Source organism: Labrus mixtus, chromosome 15, assembly GCF_963584025.1.
Source record: "Labrus mixtus chromosome 15, fLabMix1.1, whole genome shotgun sequence".
Classification (NCBI taxonomy): domain Eukaryota; kingdom Metazoa; phylum Chordata; class Actinopteri; order Labriformes; family Labridae; genus Labrus; species Labrus mixtus.
In genome coordinates, this window is record NC_083626.1 from 29,003,091 (window position 1) to 29,027,140 (window position 24,050).

At 43.1% G+C, this 24,050-nt stretch overlaps 1 protein-coding gene across 1 annotated transcript in view; it reads left to right on the forward strand.

The window, feature by feature from the left end:
* slc6a8 (solute carrier family 6 member 8) overlaps nucleotides 1–24,050 on the forward strand; it is a 41,521-nt gene continuing 17,471 nt past the window's right edge. The window contains exons 1-4 of the mRNA XM_061058441.1: nucleotides 1–559; nucleotides 13,892–14,023; nucleotides 17,966–18,233; nucleotides 20,936–21,068. Coding sequence (XP_060914424.1) covers nucleotides 211–559; nucleotides 13,892–14,023; nucleotides 17,966–18,233; nucleotides 20,936–21,068 — 882 coding nt within the window. The 5' untranslated portion in view covers nucleotides 1–210. The remainder of the gene's footprint in view (nucleotides 560–13,891; nucleotides 14,024–17,965; nucleotides 18,234–20,935; nucleotides 21,069–24,050) is intronic.

Consider the following 24,050-nt stretch of genomic DNA (forward strand, 5'->3'; position numbering starts at 1 on the left):
CCTGACTGGTTTCTGACTGGTTCCTGACTGGTTCCTGACTGGTTCCTGACTGGTTTCTGACTGGTTCCTGACTGGTTCCTGACTGGTTCCTGACTGGTTCCTGACTGGTTTTGGGGTCTGAAGAGAGACACAAACACAACAAAATCTTGCAGGAGTGAAAAGTAGACAGAATTTTTGACACCTGGTTTACATCTGTTTCCTGATTGGCTGATGGAGAAGCAGGCTCTGCCCGCCTCCTCCTGCTCTCTGGTCCTCCTGGAGGAGACCAAGAAGAGCCCCCTGAACGGCTCTGATTGGCTGAATGGCGGCGGTGGCGGTTACCCCACCTCGGCCTCTAACGGCAGCCTCGTCCCTCTGGGGTCGGGGGTGACAGGGTCCGTCGGTGGTGCTTGTGCTGGCCCGGAGAAGAAAGTGGGCGTGGCCAATGGGGCGGTGCCGGCGTACCAGGAGCGAGAGACGTGGACGCGGCAGATGGACTTCATCATGTCCTGCGTCGGCTTCGCTGTTGGACTCGGAAACGTGTGGAGGTTCCCCTACCTGTGTTACAAGAACGGAGGAGGTGAGAGCAACACACACACACACACACACACACACACACACACACACACACACACACACACACACACACACACACACAAACATGCACACACACACACACACACACACACACACACACACAAACACACACACACACAAACATGCACACACACACAAACACACACACACACACACACACACACACAAACACACACACACACACACACACACACACACACACACACACACACACACACACAAACATGCACACACACACACACACACACACACACACACAAACATGCATTACTGAAGGAAAGGGGGCGTGGTCTACCAGGAAGGTCCCACAGCTGTAAAATAAGAAGCTTCAGTTTTAACTGATGATTCATGTTGGTGTGTGTGTGTGTGTGTGTGTGTGTGTGTGTGTGTGTGTGTGTCTGTGTGTGTGTGTCTGTGTCTGTGTGTGTGTGTGTGTGTGTGTGTCTGTGTGTGTGTGTGTGTGTGTGTGTCTGTGTGTGTGTGTGTGTGTGTGTGTGTGTCTGTGTGTGTGTGTGTGTGTGTGTGTGTGTGTGTGTGTGTGTGTGTGTGTGTGTGTGTGTGTCTAACAGCTGACAGTGAAGTTAGTTTAGCTAACTGCAGGTTTATCATGGACTCCCTGTGAGCTCAGACACACACCTTCAAAACAACTGTTACACACTGCTGCACACACACAGGACTGACTCACTGCAGGAGACAGACTCTAGTGGACACTGGAGGAACTGCAGCTGTAAAGTTAGACATTTTAACATAGAGCTCTATGGGGACTGACTCACTGCAGGAGACAGTCTCTAGTGGACACTGGAGGAACTGCAGCTGTAAAGTTAGACATTTTAACATAGAGCTCTATGGGGACTGACTCACTACAGGAGACAGACTCTAGTGGACACTGGAGGAACTGCAGCTGTAAAGTTAGACATTTTAACATAGAGCTCTATGAGGACTGACTCACTGCAGGAGACAGACTCTAGTGGACACTGGAGGAACTGCAGCTGTAAAGTTAGACATTTTAACATAGAGCTCTATGGGGACTGACTCACTGCAGGAGACAGACTCTAGTGGACACTGGAGGAACTGCAGCTGTAAAGTTAGACATTTTAACATAGAGCTCTATGAGGACTGACTCACTGCAGGAGACAGACTCTAGTGGACACTGGAGGAACTGCAGCTGTAAAGTTAGACATTTTAACATAGAGCTCTATGGGGACTGACTCACTGCAGGAGACAGACTCTAGTGGACACTGGAGGAACTGCAGCTGTAAAGTTAGACATTTTAACATAGAGCTCTATGAGGACTGACTCACTGCAGGAGACAGACTCTAGTGGACACTGGAGGAACTGCAGCTGTAAAGTTAGACATTTTAACATAGAGCTCTATGAGGACTGACTCACTGCAGGAGACAGACTCTAGTGGACACTGGAGGAACTGCAGTTTATGGCATTTTCCTGGAGTTTGCTGCTGGAAACAATATTTTCTTTAATAGTAAATAATTTTAATAGTCCATTTAATTCACCGTTTTATTTGAGTGTGTGTGTGTGTGTGTGTGTGTGTGTGTGTGTGTGTGTGTGTGTGTGTGTGTGTGTGTGTGTGTGTGAGTGTGTGTGTCTGGTCCTTTTCTCTGTCAACTCTGAACTTTACAAACTGAGACAAAGTGCTGACAGAGAAAGAAAGAAGAGATGTTTCTTCTCACCTGAAAAGGTCTCGTTCACACGGCGAGCAGGTTTGAGCCGGACGCAGCGGAGACAAGAAAGGTCTGCATGTTCACACACGGAGGAGGGGGAGGAGGGGGAGGAGGGGGAGGAGGAGGTGGGGGGGGGGGGAGAGAAGGTCACATCGTGTTAAATCACAGAGAATCAAGAGAAACAGTTGAGTTCTCACATTACAGACGCCGTGGTTAGGCGGTAACTCTTCCTCTCTGTGTGTCTCTAAAGGTTAGCGTCTTCACTCCTGATTTATCAAACTGATCTGAGGCCAAACGCTCTTTAAAGGAGCATTCTGCTGTTTTTTTTTTTTTGCCACATTAGCTGCTCTGACTCCCGCAGACTCTTTGTGCACAGCTTCAAAGCTCAGAAAGTGTTGTTGGATTGATGGTGCTGAAATGTGGATCAGCTGACTCTGACTTCACATGAAGCGCCGTCATCAGGTCAAAATGTTTTTATTATATTTATGTCAAAGTTCCTACACAGCTGATGACACTCCCCTCCAGGGGTGACAGAAGTTTTATATTCTCGCCGGTACAATGACCACAGCCTTCATCTCTTCATGTAGCTCAGCTCTCCTCGGCTTCCTGAAGAAAACGTTTCAGTGCTTTCATTTTAAAAAAATGTAGATATTTTATTTGATACCATTATTTGGCCGTGTTGCCTTTGCTGCTGAAGAGAGAGAGGACATGTTGAGAGGAGAGAGAGCGAGGGGGACGACACGCCGCAAAGGGTCGAGGTCGGATTCAAACCCACGACTTTAGCCTCCGTACGTGGGGCGTGCAACATGACCGCTAGGCTATCCGGCACCCCCATAACATGTGTTTTTAAAACGACACAATCACTGTTATTATCGTGATCAAAGAGTTCCAAAAACTTTATCAAATCAACACCTTTTTTTGTTTGTCTGCAATTTATTTGGTCGTCTAGGACTTCTATTGTTGTTGCCGTGGTAACAAACCAGCATCGATTTTGTTTGATGTAACTAGAAATCGAGGTTTAAAAGTCTGGTATCGAGACAACCCTTCTCTAAAGTACTGAAACTGTTTCTCGTTTGGTTTCCGTCTTCTTGGTGAAAAGGGAATCAGTCTTTCCTTTCTTCCTTGCATCCTTCTCTCCTTCTCTCCTTATCTCCTCTCCTTCTTGTGTTTGCTGCGTCCTCTTCCCTTCTCCTCTTTCCTCGTCCTCTTTCTCCCTCCTCCCGAAAGCGTCACCAAGATTTATTATCCTGCAGTGTGTGTGTGTGAGGACTGCAGTCACCCTACCAAGGACACACACACACACACACACACACACACACACACACACACACACACACACACACACACACACACACACACACACACACACACACACACCGAGTGATTCTCCGCTCCACTGATTATAAAACGACCTGCAGCTCAGTGAGATCAGAGCTGTCCTGGGGCGGACACTCTGTGGTTCTTCTGTCTCTGTGAGGACATTTTGTCTCTTCATGATGATGTTGATCTGTTTCATAATAAAGGTCAAAGGTCAAAGGTCAAAGGTCAAAGGTTAGAGATTCAAACCAACATCAGTAGAACATTAGAGACTGTGAGATACTGTTGATGAAGCCATGAGAACACACTAGAAGTCTTTTGCTGTGAAGATTGCTGATGTTTATATTTAAAGACAGAGAGTCAGTATCCTGTCTCCTTCAAAATAAAATACAGACTTCTCCTTCAAAATAAAAGACAGACTTCTCCTTCAAAATAAAAGACAGACTTCTCCTAAAGTGAAGCTGCTCCATTGTCCCTTCTGGGCCTCCGTACATGTGTGACTGTGTCTGCAGAGACTCTGTCCTCTGACTGGATTTTACTGTTCTGATTTGTGACGGTTGACTCGGGACGTTTGTGGGCGGAGCTGATGTGTTTCCTCCAGCCAATGACAGCGCAGCAGGTGAGTTTAGGAGAGGATATGACGGACGTGGACGTAGTGGTTAAAAAAGAGAAAATATAATGAGAGTGAGGAGAAACACCAAGTGGATAAAGCTCGTTCTAAAACGAGGGTGAACCTTGTGTTGTCTTTTACTCGTGGACGTGGAGTTGATCTACTTCCTGTTGGACAGGAAGGTGACAAACACCGGCGGTTAGCTTGTGCTAGCATGTGTTAGCTTGCAGTGTAGGTACGAGCAGTAAATGTACACACTACATCCTGCAGGGGGCGGAGCTTCAGGAGGAGGAGGGGCCTAGTCACTGTTTTTGTGAATGGAGTCTGGTGGGTTTGAGGAGAGTTCATGGTCAGGTTCGATGTCAGCACTAAGTTAACCAGAGCATCTGCTCTGTTGCCACGGTAACCCCTAAACTGTTCACACAACCGTGTGTGACGCTAACACCTGATAGCCAATCAAATTGCAGGATTTCTATCTATCTTTCTATATAGGTTTCTGCAGCTGGTTTAGAGTCTGTATGGAGGTTGGAGAAGTCCTTGAAGATGTTTCAGAATTCCTTGAAGAAGGTCTGAGGCTCCTTGAAAACCTTTAGGGTCCTTGAAAGGGTTCCAAGGCTTTATAAAAACAGATCCAGGAGTCCTTGAAATCATTGCATTTATTATTATTGTTATTTAAAGCCTGATTGGTCGGTCGGTCGATCTGAACAGGTGTTCCCCATATGACTCTGACTGTTTAGTTCAGTTGCACGTTGCCATGGGGATGATCCTTTGTTTGGGGTCAGAGGTCAGGGTGGTCGTTTTCAGAGATATTCTTAGTGTCTGTTGGTGTGTGTGTTAACTGGCTGCCAAGTGTGACATCATCATCCCCGTCACCACGTGGACCTCAGATTAACAGGAGTGGCCTCTAATCTCTTAATCCTGTCGACAGAACTCACTGCTCCTCCTCCTCTCCTCTCCTCTGTCTCCTCCTCTCCTCCTCTCCTCTGTCTCCTCCTCTCCTCCTCTCCTCTCCTCTCCTCTCCTCTGTCTCCTCCTCTCCTCTCCTCTCCTCTGTCTCCTCCTCTCCTCCTCTCCTCTGTCTCCTCCTCTCCTCCTCTCCTCCTCTCCTCTCCTCTCCTCTGTCTCCTCCTCTCCTCTCCTCTGTCTCCTCCTCTCCTCCTCTCCTCTCCTCTCCTCTCCTCTGTCTCCTCCTCTCCTCTCCTCTCCTCTGTCTCCTCCTCTCCTCCTCTCCTCTGTCTCCTCCTCTCATCTCCTCTGTCTCCTCCTCTCCTCTGTCTCCTCCTCTCCTCCTCTCCTCTGTCTCCTCCTCTCCTCTGTCTCCTCCTCTCCTCCTCTCCACCTCTCCTCTCCTCTGTCTCCTCCTCTCCTCTGTCTCCTCCTCTCCTCCTCTCCTCTCCTCTCCTCTCCTCTGTCTCCTCCTCTCCTCTCCTCTGTCTCCTCCTCTCCTCCTCTCCTCTGTCTCCTCCTCTCCTCTGTCTCCTCTCCTCCTCTCCTCTCCTCCTCTCCTCCTCTCCTCCTCTCCTCTGTCTCCTCCTCTCCTCTGTCTCCTCCTCTCCTCCTCTCCTCCTCTCCTCTCCTCTGTCTCCTCCTCTCCTCTGTCTCCTCCTCTCCTCTCCTCTGTCTCCTCCTCTCCTCCTCTCCTCTCCTCTGTCTCCTCCTCTCCTCCTCTCCTCCTCTCCTCTGTCTCCTCCTCTCCTCTCCTCCTCTCCTCTGTCTCCTCTCCTCTCCTCCTCTCCTCTCCTCTGTCTCCTCCTCTCCTCTGTCTCCTCCTCTCCTCTCCTCTCCTCTCCTCTCCTTTCCTTCCACTCCTCCTTTTCTTACCTCCTCTCCTCAACTTCTCTCCTCTTCTCTCTTGTCCTCTCCTCTCCTTGTTGCCTTTCCTTCCTCTCCTCAGCTTCTCCTCCCTTTTCTCCTTTCCTTTTCTTCATTTTGTCTCATTTAATAACCTTTCCTTTTCTTTATTTCTCTTTCCTTCCTCTTCATGTCCCCTCTCCTTGTTTCCTTCCCCCCTCTTATCAGCTTATTTCCTCTTCTCTTCTCTCAGTGTCTCCTATCCTTCTTTCCTCTTCTTATTTCCTCCACTCCTCACCTTGTTCATCATCATCTTCTATTCTTCCCCCCGGCTCTCTCCTTTTATCTCCTCTCTCATCCTCTCATTGTTTTTATTTTTGTCTTCTTATCCTTTCCTCCCCTTCTCTCCTAACCTCACCTTTTCTGTCCTCTTGTCTCCTTTCCTATCCCCTCATTTTCTTGCCACTTTCCTTGTCTCCTTTTTGTCTTATTTCCCCCAATCCCTTTTCCTTCCTCTTCTCTCCTACAATGTCGTCGTTATTGAGGTGGTTTATAAGGTCCTTGAGAATGTCCTGGAACATGTTCCAGGTTTGTTCCTTGGTCGACCTGGAAAAGACGTTTTGACTCCATTGTTCCAGGACAGTTCCAGGACAGTTCCAGGACAGTATGAGGAGATTCAAGGGATCCATGATGAGTTTTTACAACGTCTTTGATGGATTTAAGGAGTTAGGGGAGGAGTCAGGGTCCTTGAAGGGTCATTGATGATATGTGAGGAGTTTTAAAGGGTCCTTGGAGTCGAGGAGTAAAGCGTATAGAGCTGACAGGTGTGTGAGGTTCAGTCTGACGTGTGAGAAAAGAGCTCGTCCGTGTGTGTTTTGTGTTTCCTTTCTGTTCTCTCAGATCCTAAATATCACAAATCAATGATTCCTGTGTCGCTGAGGTCGTCCTCACTCTCTTTATATATCAGTGTTATGTAACAGCTCCCACACAGAAACATAACTCTGACACATCGTCTGAACAGCAGAGAAGAAGAAGAAATCTAAAAAGTTAAAATGTAAACCGAGCGACGCAGCTGTTCTCATTTAATATTAACCGTCTGATTACATAACGACATGAAGTGGGAATTCCCGTATTTTTAAACCCTCGTTCTATTTGAAGTATTTTAGGATTCAGTAAAAGTTTCACAAAGTCTCCAGGAGATAAGTTCATCCTGCAGCAGGTAAACAGACTGTAACATCTGCAGCTGGCAGTTAGCTGTAGAGCCATTAGCACAGGTGAGCTAAGTATTCAGGTATGTGGGACACACATCCTGATGCCAAGGAGCTAATTTAAGCTAAGGATGGTTAGCATTTGGCTCAGGTTGGAGAAGTTACTGGCAGGCAGAGAGCTGCACCACTTTATTATTTTTATTCAGCCTTTACAGCTGCTTCTATTTCCATCACTTTGTTGAGTTATTGATAGTTATTTTATTTTGAAATTTGAAGGCCTGTTTTATTGTGAAACCTGCAGTTGGGTTAAAAACTGTCTCTAAAACATTTTCCTTCACGAGCAGGCGACACATGAAAAAGTGATTTATTTAAATTAGAGCATTAAGGTCTGATATTAATGCATTTATTTCTTTATCGCGATTAAGAGTCGGTCGTCTCTCAACCGGAAGGTCCGGGGTTCGATCCCCAGCTCCACCTTATGACATCACACATTGACCTTTGTTACCGTTCCTTTGAACTGTTTCACCTCAGTTTGGGATCCCTAACCACTTCCTGTTTCTGGGCTTAACTTCCTGTCCTAACCTTCCATCTACAGGAAGGGCCTTACTTTATTTCAAAGTAAAAGCACACAGGAATTAAAGTACTCTCAGTTTAAGACAGTACGATGTTTCAAAATAAAAGCCTAACTATTTTTATTTTTAAATGTGAAATAATGGAGTTTTAAACATGTGGTTAAAAATTGAATAAATCTCAATTTCAAAATGTAATCATTTAAAGTTTTGGTGCTTCACTCCTGGACTGAATAATTGAAGGATAAATCAAAAATAAAAGTGATTTTAAGTTGCAGCCCTGGGCAACTTCAATCTCTGAAATCTGAGAAATCTGATTCTGTAATTTAACAAAATAAAATCAATGAAAAGAACGAACTCTTTATATAGAAACACTTTCTTTACCATAAACAGGATGTAGCTGTTATTAATAAAAGTCTGACTACACGCTGTATTTGGTTAATGTGATGAATAAACCCTCGAGTGTTAATTAAAGCTGGTTGGATCCAGCGGCGTGATGAGGCGTCCTGCTGATCCGGGGTCAGCTTGGCAGAGATCAGATTAAGACGAGCCAAATATGTTAGCAACAGTCAGGGACACGAACTGAACTCAAATCTCAGCCGATTTAACCTCCTCGCTTCATTCGGATCACTACAACCTTTAATCAGTTCCACGCTCCAAACATTTAAAGTCTCTTTGAGTTAAAGATCAAACCAAAGGAAGAACGGGGATTCTCCTTTCAGTCTGATTATAATGAAGATTTAAATCCTGCTGTCCTGAACCAGCAGATTCTTCAAGCTAGCATCTCCGTTAATCTTTACTTATTATATGTTAATGGTTCCCAACCTGGGGTCCGGGTCCCCTGGTAGGGACACCAAAGATTTCAGTAGGGTCACAAGGCTTTTTCTGTTTTAGGGGTTGTCAAATCTGATCTGCCCACATGAACTTGAATCAAGTTTACATAACTCTTAAAACAAGTGCAATAAAATACAAAAACATTTTGTAAATTGCACAAATATTTTCTGATACTTCCTGATTTGTGAAGTGCAAAAACATTTCATATCATGCAAACACACCTCGGTGCAAAATGAATCGCCCTTTGGGGACAATTAAAATTGAATATGAGTTGAAATACATATTGTGAAGCGCAAAAAAAAACATTTTGTGAAGCGCAAAATGTTCGCAAAAAAAACCATTTTGTGAAGCGCAAAAAAACATTTTATGAAGCGCAAAAAAAACATTTTGTGAAGCGCAAAAAACATTTTGTGAAGCGCAAAAAACATTTTGTGAAGCGCAAAAAACATTTTGTGAAGCGCAAAAAAAAGAAAAAAAACATTTTGTGAAGCGCAAAAAAACATTTTGTGAAGCGCAAAAAAACATTTTGTGAAGCGAAAAAAACACATTTTGTGAAGCGCAAAAAACATTTTGTGAAGCGCAAAAAAAACATTTTGTGAAGCGCAAAAAACATTTTGTGAAGCGCAAAAAAAAACATTTTGTGAAGCGCAAAAAACATTTTGTGAAGCGCAAAAAACATTTTGTGAAGCGCAAAAAACATTTTGTGAAGCGCAAAAAAAAGAAAAAAAACATTTTGTGAAGCGCAAAAAAAGAAAAAAAACATTTTGTGAAGCGCAAAAAAACATTTTGTGAAGCGCAAAAAAAAACATTTTGTGAAGCGCAAAAAAAACATTTTGTGAAGCGCAAAAAACATTTTGTGAAGCGCAAAAAAAACATTTTGTGAAGCGCAAAAAACATTTTGTGAAGCGCAAAAAAACATTTTGTGAAGCGCAAAAAACATTTTGTGAAGCGCAAAAAACATTTTGTGAAGCGCAAAAAAAAGAAAAAAAACATTTTGTGAAGCGCAAAAAAAAGAAAAAAAACATTTTGTGAAGCGCAAAAAAACATTTTGTGAAGCGCAAAAAAAAACATTTTGTGAAGCGCAAAAAAAAACATTTTGTGAAGCGCAAAAAACATTTTGTGAAGCGCAAAAAAAAACATTTTGTGAAGCGCAAAAAACATTTTGTGAAGCGCAAAAAAACATTTTGTGAAGCGCAAAAAAAACATTTTGTGAAGCGCAAAAAAACATTTTGTGAAGCGCAAAAAAAACATTTTGTGAAGCGCAAAAAACATTTTGTGAAGCGCAAAAAAAACATTTTGTGAAGCGCAAAAAACATTTTGTGAAGCGCAAAAAAAAACATTTTGTGAAGCGCAAAAAACATTTTGTGAAGCGCAAAAAACATTTTGTGAAGCGCAAAAAACATTTTGTGAAGCGCAAAAAAAAGAAAAAAAACATTTTGTGAAGCGCAAAAAAACATTTTGTGAAGCGCAAAAAAAAACATTTTGTGAAGCGCAAAAAAAAACATTTTGTGAAGCGCAAAAAACATTTTGTGAAGCGCAAAAAAAACATTTTGTGAAGCGCAAAAAACATTTTGTGAAGCGCAAAAAAAAACATTTTGTGAAGCGCAAAAAAAAACATTTTGTGAAGCGCAAAAAAAGAAAAAAAACATTTTGTGAAGCGCAAAAAAAGGAAAAAAAACATTTTGTGAAGCGCAAAAAAAAGAAAAAAAACATTTTGTGGAGCGCCAAAAACATTTTTTGCATTTTTTCCTCTGCACTAGTCATACATCATAACCTGTTTACGTTTTGCTTATTTGACCGAAGTTTGCGGTGAAAATAGAAATGGTAGATATATATATATAGAAATGGAAATACTAACAGGAATTATGTATGACTGATGCTGATGCCTTGGGTTTTGTCCAATCACAGACGAGTAGCGTTATCCTTCCCTCTCTGTTTCAAGAAATATTTGTTTTCATTTGGTGAAATATTTTTGCGTTCCTTTCAAATCTTTTTGTCAAAGCTCGTGCTCAGTCATCGGCCCTGTCAGCCTCGCAGTACTTAGCCCAGTGACTTACCCCGGATTAGCCAGCTTAGCTAGCTAAGTGTAGCGCTGCAGCTTAGCGAGCTAACTGCAGCCACGGCTCTATTTCTGTCCCGAGTCTCAGTTTCAGGTCCGAGTGAACCATGTGCTCGACGAGTTAGCTGACACCACACAGCGCGGGGCACCACCTCATTCACCTGTTACCTGCTTTGTGATGCTCTTTGTGACACCTGGGCTCTGCAGAGCGAGTTCGTCCCACCTGTCCTGACTCTGATGGTGTAACTCTCTCACCCCCTCTTATCTGTTGATTCTAAAAACTAAAAATTACTTTTACTTTTTGAAAGTATTGTTGCATTTTTATAATTTCTGTGATTTTTACTAATTTCAGTTCTTCTCCTTTAACCATCACTCTCACTGTGAATGCTACATAACAGAGTCTAAATATTACAACATGTGAGTCTGCACGAGGAAATATTCTGGTATTTTATGAATGAAACAGGAGCATGTGTGGAAGGAGACTGCTGTGTTGTTAGCAGCAGGTGTGTGTGTGTGTGTGTGTGTGTGTGTTTCTTTGAGGGACGTTACTGAGCTGCAGGCATGGTCGCCCCCTCCCCCGTCTCTCTCTCCTCTCTCTCTCTCTCTCTCTCTCTATCTCTTGCTGCATTGTGACTCACGACAGCTTGTAGGTTTTCATACTAAGCTGTGCTAAAGGGTAACACCTAATAACAGTGTGTGTATCAGACTAGCATCAGGCTAATGCTAACCTGCGTAGCTTTATTTTAACTTACGTCATCAATGATGGTAGGAGGAGGTCATATCATCAGCAGTCAATACAGGAACTGTGTGTGTGTGTGTGTGTGTGTAGCATGTAGCCCCCATTATGACTCAATGTCACAGAGAATATTAGAATCTAATTGGCTGAGTTATGAATAAACATCATTTATATCTTTATTTGTGTGTGTAAATATTAATAAGTAGATATCTATTCATCCATTGTCTATACGACTTTTCCCTTTAGGGGTCGCGGGGGGTTGGAGTCGACCCCAGCTGTCATTTGGATGAGCGGCGGGGTTACACCCTGGACTGGTCGCCAGCCAATCACAGGGCAGACATATAGAGACAGACAACCAGACACACTCACATTCACACCTACAGACAATTTTAGTGTTTTATAAATTATGACCCGAGGAAAACCTTTGAGCATTTGAGCGGGCACATCTTCTTTCTTAATCCAAAAAAAGCGCAATGCTTCTTACTAGAAGCAAACCGCACCAGAGTCCAAAGGCCCACCCTCTCAAGCGGTCTCTGTCCGGTCGTTTGGTCTAACCAGGGTTTGATTGACAGCTTTCACACCAACACAGACGAACTGCACTAACTTGGCAAACGCACTCGAGTTCCACCAAATGTTTATGCTAGATAATCAGCTGTTATAGATGATTGTATTGGAGGGAGTCTCTCTCTCTCTCTCTCTTGCTCGCCCACTCTCTCTCTCCTTGTATAATAGCTCAGTATGAAATGCAGCCTCTGTTATGTAACCCCTGGCTCACATAATCACCCCTCCTCCCCCCCTTTTCCCTCCCTGTTTCCCAGTATCATTCCAGTTTAATTCCATTCATACCAGTTCCTGTTGGCACTGTGACCCAGTTACCCCCCCCCCCCCCCCCCCCCCCCCCCCCCGCATGTTGGGTGTTTGTGTGTGTGTATGTGTGTGTATGTGTGTGTAGACTTCCATCACAGTAATTAAAATACCAACAACAAAACAAAGAAAGAGAGAGAGAGAGCATCACTAATTGTTCATTCATGTCTCTCGCCCCGCATCAGAGTGAGGGAGAGAGAGTATTTTAGGAGTATTCATTCATTCATTCCTTAAAGAGACAGTGTATCATAAACATCTTAGGTACGGAAGCCCAAAGTGGACAAGCATCAATACAGTTTATTTAATTCCATTTCACTTTAATAACAAGTACAGTTTGTATGATTTCTGAAGACCGACATTACCCCCCCGAAAGGTTCTGACTTATTAAAGGCGAACAGAATTAAAGGAGCAGTATGTAACTCTGACCCCTAGTGTTTAAAATGGGTACTGCAGTCCAAATTCAAAACATTGTAGAGAGCCCAGGTTAGGAACCACCTCTTTAGAAAACCATTACATCTCCATCTTAGCACTTTTATTTTGAAAGTTCTGTGTGGTGGACTTGTTTGAACACTTACAGGAGATATTTGAGTTAAATCATTCTTTTTATCTCATTTTGAATTTGGATATTTTTGAAAGACAAAATGGAAATTTAAAGCAGGAGAGTCTCGATCATTTTCACAACCACTTCAAGAGGAGAAACAACACTTCCCTGTGAGGAGCAGTGGGATGATAAATCCCTCCACAGTTTTTAATCTTTCCACATTTGTTCAGTTTCGGTGTCCAAACATTTTCCCTGTGAGATAAACGGGGTGTAAATCCGTCCTCTCTCCTCCTCTCGTCCTTCAGTGTGTTCAGACACAGACGGGATTAAATTTTGAATTAAAAATGAATAAAGAGATAAAACGAGACTGTAACTCCTCTCAGAGGACGAAGGAAGATTCACGTCTGTCCTCGTCAGTTACATAAATCTCTCCTCATGATGTTGCTGAAATAAACATGAGACCCAAATTACCCACGAGAGGCTCTGACTTATTAAAGACGAGCAGAATTAAAGGAGCAGTATGTAACTCTGACCCCTAGTGTTTAAAATAGGTACTGCAGTCTAAATTCTAAACATCATAGAGAGCTGTCTCCCCCCCCCCCCCTCCTCTCTAGAGTCCATGCTCACACAGATCACCATGTGGTGGACTCTGAAGCTTCAGTGTTTATCCAGCTCTGCATGGGTCTGTAAACCTTTCTGTGTTCTAACCTCTCTCCATTTTTCAAAAGCATCTCCAATATTGATCCTAGTTTGAGCACGTTTCTGCTCGTGGAGCTTATTAGAAACATGCAGAGGCTTTTTAGGTCGGGTACAATCACTTCTATCTGAACCACTTCTCTTGCCCGCTTCCATCGCTGCAACACCTGTTGACCTGATAACTGCTCTCATATCTGACAAACCGAGGGGCGTCCAAAACGGCCGTGTGGGGGCGTGTCTTAAAAGCACCTACCTTCTCTGGTCCAAACAAATCCAGAGCATTCAGGAGCAGAATCTAAAGTTAGAAGGAGGACATACTGACTGCTGCATATCATCCAGACTTACATGAATCTACTCTGTGTGATTTATTCAGTCTGATTTTAAACATCGTGACCTCGTGTCGTCCCGCAGGCGTCTTCCTGATCCCGTACATGATCGTTGTCTTCGTCGGAGGGATCCCCATCTTCTTCCTGGAGATCGCCCTGGGACAGTTCATGAAGGCCGGCAGCATCAACGTGTGGAATATCGCTCCGCTCTTTAAAGGTACAGTACGCAAAACCCTTCTCAGTTCAAACATCTTTCAGTCTCTTTGAGTCTGATTCAGCTAAAAGAAACATAATAAAACATCTCAGCAACACTCAGAGCTGCTCTGTAAAGAAACATTTTTTTTATCTCCAGAGACTTTCAATCGAGCTCATGTCTCCCTCTGACCTCTGGCCCTGCGAGGCTTCAGTTACATTTTCACATCACAGCTCTGTTTCCTCGCTGCCTGAACTCGACACAGCGTGCTCTCAGAGTCTAAAGACGTGCTGGCTCTGAGGAGTGAAACTGTAACTGATGAGTTCATCGCGCTGACAGACGAGCAGTTTGTTAGATTGTAAACAGCTCAGGACACTTTGTCCACAAGTCTCCGTTCAAAAAATACTGTTCTCATCATGGCACACAAGAGCAGGTGAGCTGTCTGAATGTCCTCACTACTGCAGACGAGTGACCAGAAAACCCAGAATGACTGAACTGGTGGTGGAATGAACTTCCAAACTCCATGTGATCTGCAGAGTCCCTCTGCACCTTTAAGAAAAAGCTAAAGACCCAGCTCTTTCATGAATACCTACTAACTTAATGATGATGGTCTCCATATTATTGATGATGATGATGGTAATGACGATGGTTTTTGTTTGATAACGACGACTTATAAGATGGTTTCTATACTGATTAGAGCTCTCAAGAACTGCCCTCAATGTTGTGCTTTGCCTCTGGTCACTTCCTGTCAGCACCTGTGTGTCCAATCAGACTCAAAGCTGATCGTTTGCTCTTACTGACATTGTTCCCTTTTTTCTAGATCCTTGCTTGTGTTGTTCTTACTCTCTGATGTACGTCGCTTTGGATAAAAGAGTCTGATAAGTGAAATGTAGAATTGTAGACTCCATTCCTGTTTAATAACAGATTTCTGATGTGGAAGGAAGTGTTGGTAAAATGTTTTTTCTTTTCTTTGGGCTTTTTCTTTTACAGTGAGATCGTTTTATGGGGTTAGGGTGATGCACCGCTCAGACACACAATCGTTTTAGCCAAATAATAAATAAGATCAGGAAGGTCTGCAGTGTGCACTGTTCAGCTCCCAATGGGCCATGTAAGAGATCTTAATATGTGAAGAATCTTCTGATTAGAGCCGACTTCCGGGTGAAATCTGTGAAACTTTCCCGGCATGTTGACACAACTTTATGAGTCTTTATGAGTCCATGTTACCACGGTAACCGACCCCAAGCCCATGCAGTAATCAGCCCAGGTGAGAGTGAATGAACACGTCTTTCTGCAGAATCACATTCAGCTCTGAGTCATCCTGGTTTATCTCGAGTTGATAATCTGTGATCCTGCTGTACGTGCCAACACACACGGCTGGAAAACTACCAGAGACACACACACACACACACACACACACACACATACACACACACACACACACACACACACACACACACACACGCCTGATGCCTTCATATATCTGTGTTTGTGTTTATCAGGTGTGTGATCTTTTACGGGTGAGCTCATGACTCTCAATGAAGGTGTAAAACTTCAGGTGATGTTTGCTCGACTCCACCTGCTCATTCATCCACTATATGACACAGTGTCACAGTCAACATGTAGGGAGCTGAACAGGATGAAGTTTGTCCTAACAGGGAGAGGAGTTCATCCTCTGGAGAGCAACAGTAAAACAGAAACAGATTGGGTCAGTGTTTGAGTCTTTGTGTTTGACAGACGTGAGTCAAAACCAGATTCTGTCAACAAAACATGAAACCTGTGAAAACACTTTAAGAGCAAAGTTTCTCTGTTGGAGATAGAAGTACTTATAGAGGGCGTTTGGAGAGCTGCAGGTTCGGGTTACTTTATTTGTACTCTCCATGGGCGGCAGAGCTTCACGCTGTCTTTGAGGAAGCTGAATTACATCAATGGAAATAATCTGCCGTGCAGGGTAAAAGCAAACTTATCAAAAAGTCAGAGATCTTTAGTTGTTCTGGTGAGAACAGGAATCCTTCCTCTGGCTCTTAAAGTCGGCAGAGTTAAAAACATCCCGGAGGAACACATGAAGTCACCGGTCTTTGTGCTTCAAACTTATCCGACAGTTTCATGAAGGATCATGAAGTTACAAAGTTGTTGACGGTGCAGTGCTGAATGCAGGCTTTTGTTTAAAAATATCTTTTGTGCTGGACATGGTGTGCAGTGCTGATTAAATGTTGCAAAGGAGGAACTCTAAGGTTAAAAAAAACCCTTTCAAACAAAATTAGATTGAAGCAGGGTTTAAACTACGACATAACCAGGGACGTTTTTTGGGCCTGATTCTCTCCTTTCCACAATGGAAAGCAGAGTCCAACAGGCCATTAAGAGTGCAAAATGTTGCCCTGTTTAAATAGAATTACCCACTGAGATCTGAGCAGTGTGCAGACCTTTCTCTCTTACTTGCAGTTAGTACATTTCTTTTCCTTTGCTATGAGGTGTGTACAGAGCAAATCTGATTGGAAGGTCGTCAGGTCCGCCCCAATATCAAATCGTAAATATCAATTGTTTCCAATGTTTCATTGCTGAGCACTGATCTGTGTAGTCCTTTTCACATTAACCAAACAACCTGGCTCTTTAAGGGCACAATTTTGTCATTAAAAGCCTTCTTGCTGCTTCTTGGGACATTTTGCCTTTATGAGATAGGACAGCTGAAGAGAGACAGGAAATGTTGGGAGTAGAGAGGGGGGCATGACATGCAGAAAAGGGCCGAGGCTGGATTCAAACCCACGGCCGCTGAGGACTATAGCCTCTGTATATGGTGCACACGTCATAACCGCTAGGCTATTAGCGCCCACCCTCCCCCTTTTTTAAACATCTTAAAAAAGAAGCTTTGAAAAGCCAACATGTAGAATTAAATAGAAATGATCAGGGATCACGGTCTTATTGATTATCTTTAACTCTTCTTTTCTTGCTGACAATCTGCAGAGGAGTTAGCCTGAACCTTTGGACAAAAAAGTGAAGAAAAACACGTAGCTCATAACCTGTTCAGGTGTTCAGGAGGTCAGGTACAGTTGGAGTTGATCTGTGACCGTGTGTTACTGCTGCTCATAAACGTATGAATGCATGTTTACAGATTTGACCCAGTTTATCAACCAGAAAAAGGCAGCTCGACCTTGCAGACTTCAGCTCCTGTTTTTATTTCTCTTATGCAATATGGCTCATAAACTTTTAGGACACTGTCTATTTAAACCAGTAACACTACACAGAATGGGAAGTTATAGTTTAAAATATATACTACATGGGGCGCTGGTGGCGCAGTGGTTAATGCGAGCACCCCATGTAATGAGGCTTTGGTCCTCCAAGCCGTCGGCCCAGGTTTGAATCCCACCTGTGGCTCCTTTGCCGCATGTCATTCCCTACTCTCTCTCTCCCTGATTTCTGACTCTATCCACTGTCCTATCTCTCCGTTAAAGGCACACACAAAAAAAGCCCAAATATATACTATAAACATTGAACCTCTTTAAAAGAATGTGTAACTTTAAATGGGACTGTCATTGTATGCAGATGATACCCAACTTTATATTTCAATGTCTGAGAATGATTTAAGCCCTTTCACAAAGATTTTAAAGTTTATTGAGGCAAATTAACCACTTATTTTACTTTCAAATAGCCAGAAGAGGACAGATGAGAATTCAGGTCTCATGCTGATTTGTTGTTTATAGAAAGAGAACATAAAAAAGGAACATCTTTATTGAATTCTTGAGCTTGATATACAATCTTGGTAACTGAATTATCCATATGAGTTCTCCTGTAAGATTGTTGTGTATAATCCTAGGAGGGTTTTGTCTTTATTTAGACTCTTACTGTAAGGTTGAATGATATCTTTATCTGAACTTTTCTGCAGTGTAAGCAAAATGAACGCCCCCTCATTGTAGTTGATGCCACTAAGCAGATTCTCCAGATCTCATGGTGTCATGTCCTCCTCTGTCTCAGGTTTGGGTTATGCCTCCATGGTGATCGTGTTTTTCTGTAACACCTACTACATCATGGTGCTGGCGTGGGGCTTCTACTACCTGATCAAATCGTTTAACGCCACCCTCCCCTGGTCCACCTGTGACAACGAATGGAACACGCCCAGCTGCCTCGAGATCTTCCGACACCAGGACTGCAACAATGCCAGCCTTGCCAACACCACCATCAGCGGCAACCTGACCTGCGGCCAGCTGGCTGAGGCTCGATCGCCCATCATCGAGTTCTGGGAGTGAGTTGTGCTTCTGTTTTGTTCTGGTTGATGGGTTAAGAATCAAGGGGCGGGTCTTATTCTGAGAAAGGGTTAGCCCGGATTAGACAGGTGAAGTTGTTTTGATGATTTCACATTATTTTCAGGTATTTAACTGATTTTAGCTTGGGTTGAAATGTTTCCCAATCGTACATTTTTAACTGGAAAGTACTGTAACAGAAGACACTTTCTATATTCTGCTTCATATTAAGCCTGACACACACCGTACAATCGTCGTGGTCGAATGTCTAAAACTGTACTTCTGAATCATTTGCGACGCATGACCAAAGCTCACAATTAATTTTTTTGCTTCACACTGCACGAACCAATCGTCGAGCAGACCGTATGAGTTGAATCAGGGCGGACCATTAATGAGTTTGACGATTAACGAGGACGCACCTGAGTTGTCGTCATTGTAAACTGATCTCATGCTGTGACTTTTGGATCTTTTGGATGGAAGAATATGTTAAAAAACAATCCTCTCAGCACCAGTTTGAATGGGCCTGACCCGTCTGCTTACATCTGGAAATTACATGTTTTTTTTATTTTAGTTTCTCTCTGCAAATCATCCATGTGCAAGTGACTGATGTTATTATTACAAACACTTTTATTCCAACTGTTTGAAAAATATAAATAGAAGTGCTGAAGTTATGGTAAAGGGGAAAAAGTTATTAAATTACATCTTTTTAGTTACTGATTTTAAAGGATATCCCTGACTGACTTTTCTTCTAAAAGAATCTCATGCTCAGAGACAATCCAACAGAGGATTCATCTATAAATCCGTACTGTGTGTGTGTACCAGCCTGATACATCTTCTTCCTCTGCAACACAAAAACATGGAAAAACACCAGTTATCTGTTACTTCTTTTTTTTTTTTAAAGTCCTGATCTTTATATAGGACTTGATGTCGGCCAAAACAGTAACCACCGAGTCATAGGAAAATATTGTCCTTGTTTTTAATCTGACTCATCCCTGTTTGTCTGCGGTTGTAATATTGTATTGTCAGTAGCGGTGTTACACATCACAAATCCTACGGTTTGGATTGGATCTTGGATTTTGATCGTGGATCAGATCGGATTTCCAGATCAACCCCAAAATTCTGTATGAATCTTAATAATATACCACATAATTTTCTTCACTATAGGCTCTATACCCTTTGCTGCCTTTCCAGTAATAAAAGTAGAAGCAGGTCGACCTGAACTTCAAACCTGAACTCTCTTTTTTTTCCGGAAAGAGCTTTTAAAATCTGGGAACCACAGACTGTAATATCATTTTTTTTAAAAATGTTTTTACCCCTCCCCCAGGGACATCGACTTCACAAACACCAAATAATACCAAAAATCATTTGGTAAATAGCAACTTTGCTGTATTCTTCAGAAGTTTTGTAATTCTTATATATGGAAAAGGGATGTCCAAACTGAAGCATAGCCAGATTTAACATAATGAAAATTACAATAACTGTTAAAGCTGGCAGTTAACAAGGTGAAAATGTTTGTGAGGTGACGGAGTCAGCAGCTCTGACAGACGGGATTGCATAAGACAGTACAAGGATTATAAAGTTAATGAATAAAGGAATATGATCCTCTTTTACATCTTTTTCTTCTGATCGTTCCAAACCTTAAGATAACCAAGGACGTGGTTAAAGTGCCGCCTCTCTGAACACAATACAAAGGATATAACACCCTTGTCTTGGTGAATACTCAAATGCTCGAAGTCTACATGTGATTGCAAAATGCATGGAAACATTAAATCAGTGGTCTTGTGGTTTTTTCTTTTGCAAGTATCCTTAGTATTAGCTGGAGAGTGTCCTTTGAAATGTCCATTATCAGGACTTTATATAGACTCTGCAGAAGCAACCTTCTGATAAGCCTCATTGCCCTCAATAAAATCCTGATAATGAATATTGGCATGATTGTAGATGTGTATCCTTGCAATTTAAATGTGGCCTACAGTATGACTGCTTTACTTGATAAGGGTTTCATTAATAGCTGAGTAGCCTAAAATGCATGACACAGAAGTTGTTAAAGGGGACATATTATGAAAAATTCACTTCTACAGTGTTTCTGAACATCTGTGTAACCTGAGAGTCTACTGACCCACAACATGTGAAATAAACCATCCAGTTCTTTGTTTGTGGTCTGCATAAGTCTTACAACACAGAGGAAAATGCTCTGTTTCAAATGTGCTCTCCTTGTGATGTCACAGTGGGATTCTGGTTAAAGAAATCCACTCCCCTCCCCTGGTATCTCCACCCATGGACTCCACCCCCAGACTAGAGCAAAATCTCTGCGCAGGTCGGGGGGGGGGGGGGGGGGGGGTCATTGCATTTAAAGAGACACACACACCAAAACGGAGCGTTCTGAGAGAGCTGGTTTATACAGGGTCACAAACCTCCTCTGGTGCTTGATTCATGTTATATTTTGAACAAAGCACAGATGTTTCATTTAGACCACAGGGGGACTGTTTGAAAAGGTGGAGGAGGGGACTGTTAGAAAAGGTAGAGAAGGGGGATGATATGTCCTCTTTAATGTTCAGGATCTTTGATGTTGGCTTCCTGTTTCTCCCTGCTACCTGTCTTAATGCTAAGCTAAGTGAAGTACATCCCAAGGCAACTACTAAAAAAGTTCTGTAAATCTTGAACGTTTTCAGGCTGTGATGTAAATGTCTTTCTCCTTTCTCTGCAGGAACAAGGTGCTGAACATCTCCACTGGTCTGGATGATGTCGGAGAGTTTAACTGGGAGCTAATGCTGTGTCTGATGGCCGTCTGGGTTATGGTTTATTTCTGCGTCTGGAAAGGAGTCAAATCCACTGGGAAGGTGCGTGCTGTTTAAGGACATTGGTCATAGCTAACTCTGTGCATGGCCCCTGTCAAACGTAAGAAACTAAATATACATCACATATCAACACAGTTTGTGTCAGGTGGCTGTTCAACATGAGTCTGGTCCTGCGCGACTTTGCTAAATGTTGCGCTCATGGTAACTGTAATGCAAAAACAAATGAACGCCATTTCACATATGTCTACTGTTTGTTTGCATTTTTTTCCCACTATGTTGTTGAACATGCTACGCACACACACACACACACACACACACACACACACACACACACACACACACACACACACACACACACACACACAGGCTGAAATACGCACACAAGTCAGAGTGAGGAAGCTGCACACAGCAAGCGCTCCTGAGCTTGGTAGGTATTCGGTGCTTTGAGCAAGGGCACCTCAGCAGCGCTCAGGAAGTGAACTGGCACCTCTCCAGCTACCAGACCAACTTCCAGACTTTGGTCTGCACACTGCTGAACCCTACAGACTGAGCTACTGCCGCTTCCAGTAAATCATAAATCAATTTATAAAATAAAATACTGGGTCCCCGACAAGGTCAGTCTGGTATTGTGTCCCCACAATGTCATTAAATCAAGAACACAAACACACACAAACACACACACGCAGAGCATCAAACTGACTGTCAGGTGGTTCAGTGAGCTAACAGCTGGGCTCCCGCTCAATTACATAACACTGCTGAAGGTCAGAGGTCACCTGACAGCTAATTGGTCTGCTGCATCACATCAGAGAAGAAAGCTAGAAAATATATAAATGTTTCTTTCTTTAATTTTATTGCACTTTTAAAAAAAAACTTTTTAAGAATAATGAAAAGGGAGCTCCGTTAGTGTCATTATTTTAAAGGACGACTTTTCTCCTCCTTTGATGGAGCTAAGCTAACAGCATCCTCCAGCATCCAGTCTATTATGAAAAAACTTGGACTGTCCCTTTAAAGCCACAACCATACAGCTGTATGTGTGTGTGTGTGTGTGTGTGTGTGTGTGTGTGTGTGTGTGTGTGTGTGTGTGTGTGTTTGTGTGTGTGTGTGTGTGTGTGTGTGTGTGTGTGTGTGTTTGTGTGTGTGTGTGTGTGTGTGTGTGTGTGTGTGTGTGTGTGTGTGTGTGTCTCTGTGTGTGTGTGTCTGTGTGTGTCTGTGTGTCTGTGTGTGTGTGTCTGTGTGTGTGTGTGTGTGTGTGTGTGTGTGTGGCTCGTGACGATGAGACTCGTACTCACCGCTGTCACATGGCAGGCTAAGCGTTGCCATGGCTACGACAGTGCAGGGGGGTGAGGAGGGACAGTGTGGGGGATGTGAGGTAGCAGGCTGTGATTGGTCGATCAGAGGGAGGGCAGCAGTGACTGCAGTGGGACGTGACTGAGAGACATGAACACTATGAGCACTGTGCTTTATATGTACTGATCAGCTGATCACACCTACACCTGTGTTTAATCTGCACACCTGCTTTATAGAATAACTGGATGGAAGAAGTTTGATAAAACACAGGTCCTGATTCTTAAAGGATTCTAAACCCGCGTGCAATCCTCAAAGATTGAAGAGTACGCGTTGCCTTTTTATTGACTTATAACCTTTTCAGAATCAGAATGTAAAATATAAAATATAAAAAATAAAAAACACAAAATGTACAAAAGGTGTAATGTAGGAGCTGTGGACTATGAGAACAAATCTTAGTGTGTGTAACGACTCACAGAGTGCATCTCTTTAGCTGTGGTTGTACAGATTCACGTTGTGTTGATGTGGGACAGAAAGAGTTCAGCTGGATAATAAATCCACCAGAAACACCAGAAGCAGAAGAACGTGTTGTTTACTTCACATTCAGTGGGTTTTAAACGACTTGCTGCCATGCAACCTGCTGCTGTGAACACACACCGCACACGTGTGTAGAAGAATGTTTTTATCTCTCCAACATACCTGCGTGCACACACACACACACACACACACACACACACACACACACACACACACACACACACACACACCTTCAACAAACACACACACACACACACACACACACACACACACACACCTTCAACAAACACACACACACACACACACACACACACACACACACACACACACACCTTCAACAAACACACTCAGGGTTGGGCAAACGGCTTCAAGGTTTCTGCTGGTTGTTGCTGTGTTTGAATGGGATTTGTTTCTTCTGATGGACTCTTTAGTCAGCGGCCTCTACCATCAGTGTGTGAATGTGTATGAATGGATGAGTTAATACTGATGGACTCTTTAGTCAGCGGCCTCTACCATCAGTGTGTGAATGTGTATGAATGGATGAGTTAATACTGATGGACTCTTTACTCAGCGGCCTCTACCATCAGCGTGTGAATGTGTATGAATGGATGAGTTAATACTGATGGACTCTTTACTCAGCGGCCTCTACCATCAGTGTGTGAATGTGTATGAATGGATGAGTTAATAATGATGGACTCTTTACTCAGCGGCATCTACCATCAGTGTGTGAATGTGTATGAATGGATGAGTTAATACTGATGGACTCTTTACTCAGCAGCCTCTACCATCAGTGTGTGAATGTGTATGAATGGATGAGTTAATACTGATGGACTCTTTACTCAGCGGCCTCTACCATCAGTGTGTGAATGTGTATGAATGGATGAGTTAATAATGATGGAATCTTTACTCAGCGGCCTCTACCATCAGTGTGTGAATGTGTATGAATGGATGAGTTAATACTGATGGACTCTTTACTCAGCGGCCTCTACCATCAGTGTGTGAATGTGTATGAATGGATGAGTTAATACTGATGGACTCTTTACTCAGCAGCCTCTACCATCAGTGTGTGAATGTGTGTGAATGGATGAGTTAATACTGATGGACTCTTTACTCAGCGGCCTCTACCATCAGTGTGTGAATGTGTATGAATGGATGAGTTAATACTGATGGACTCTTTACACAGCGGCCTCTACCATCAGTGTG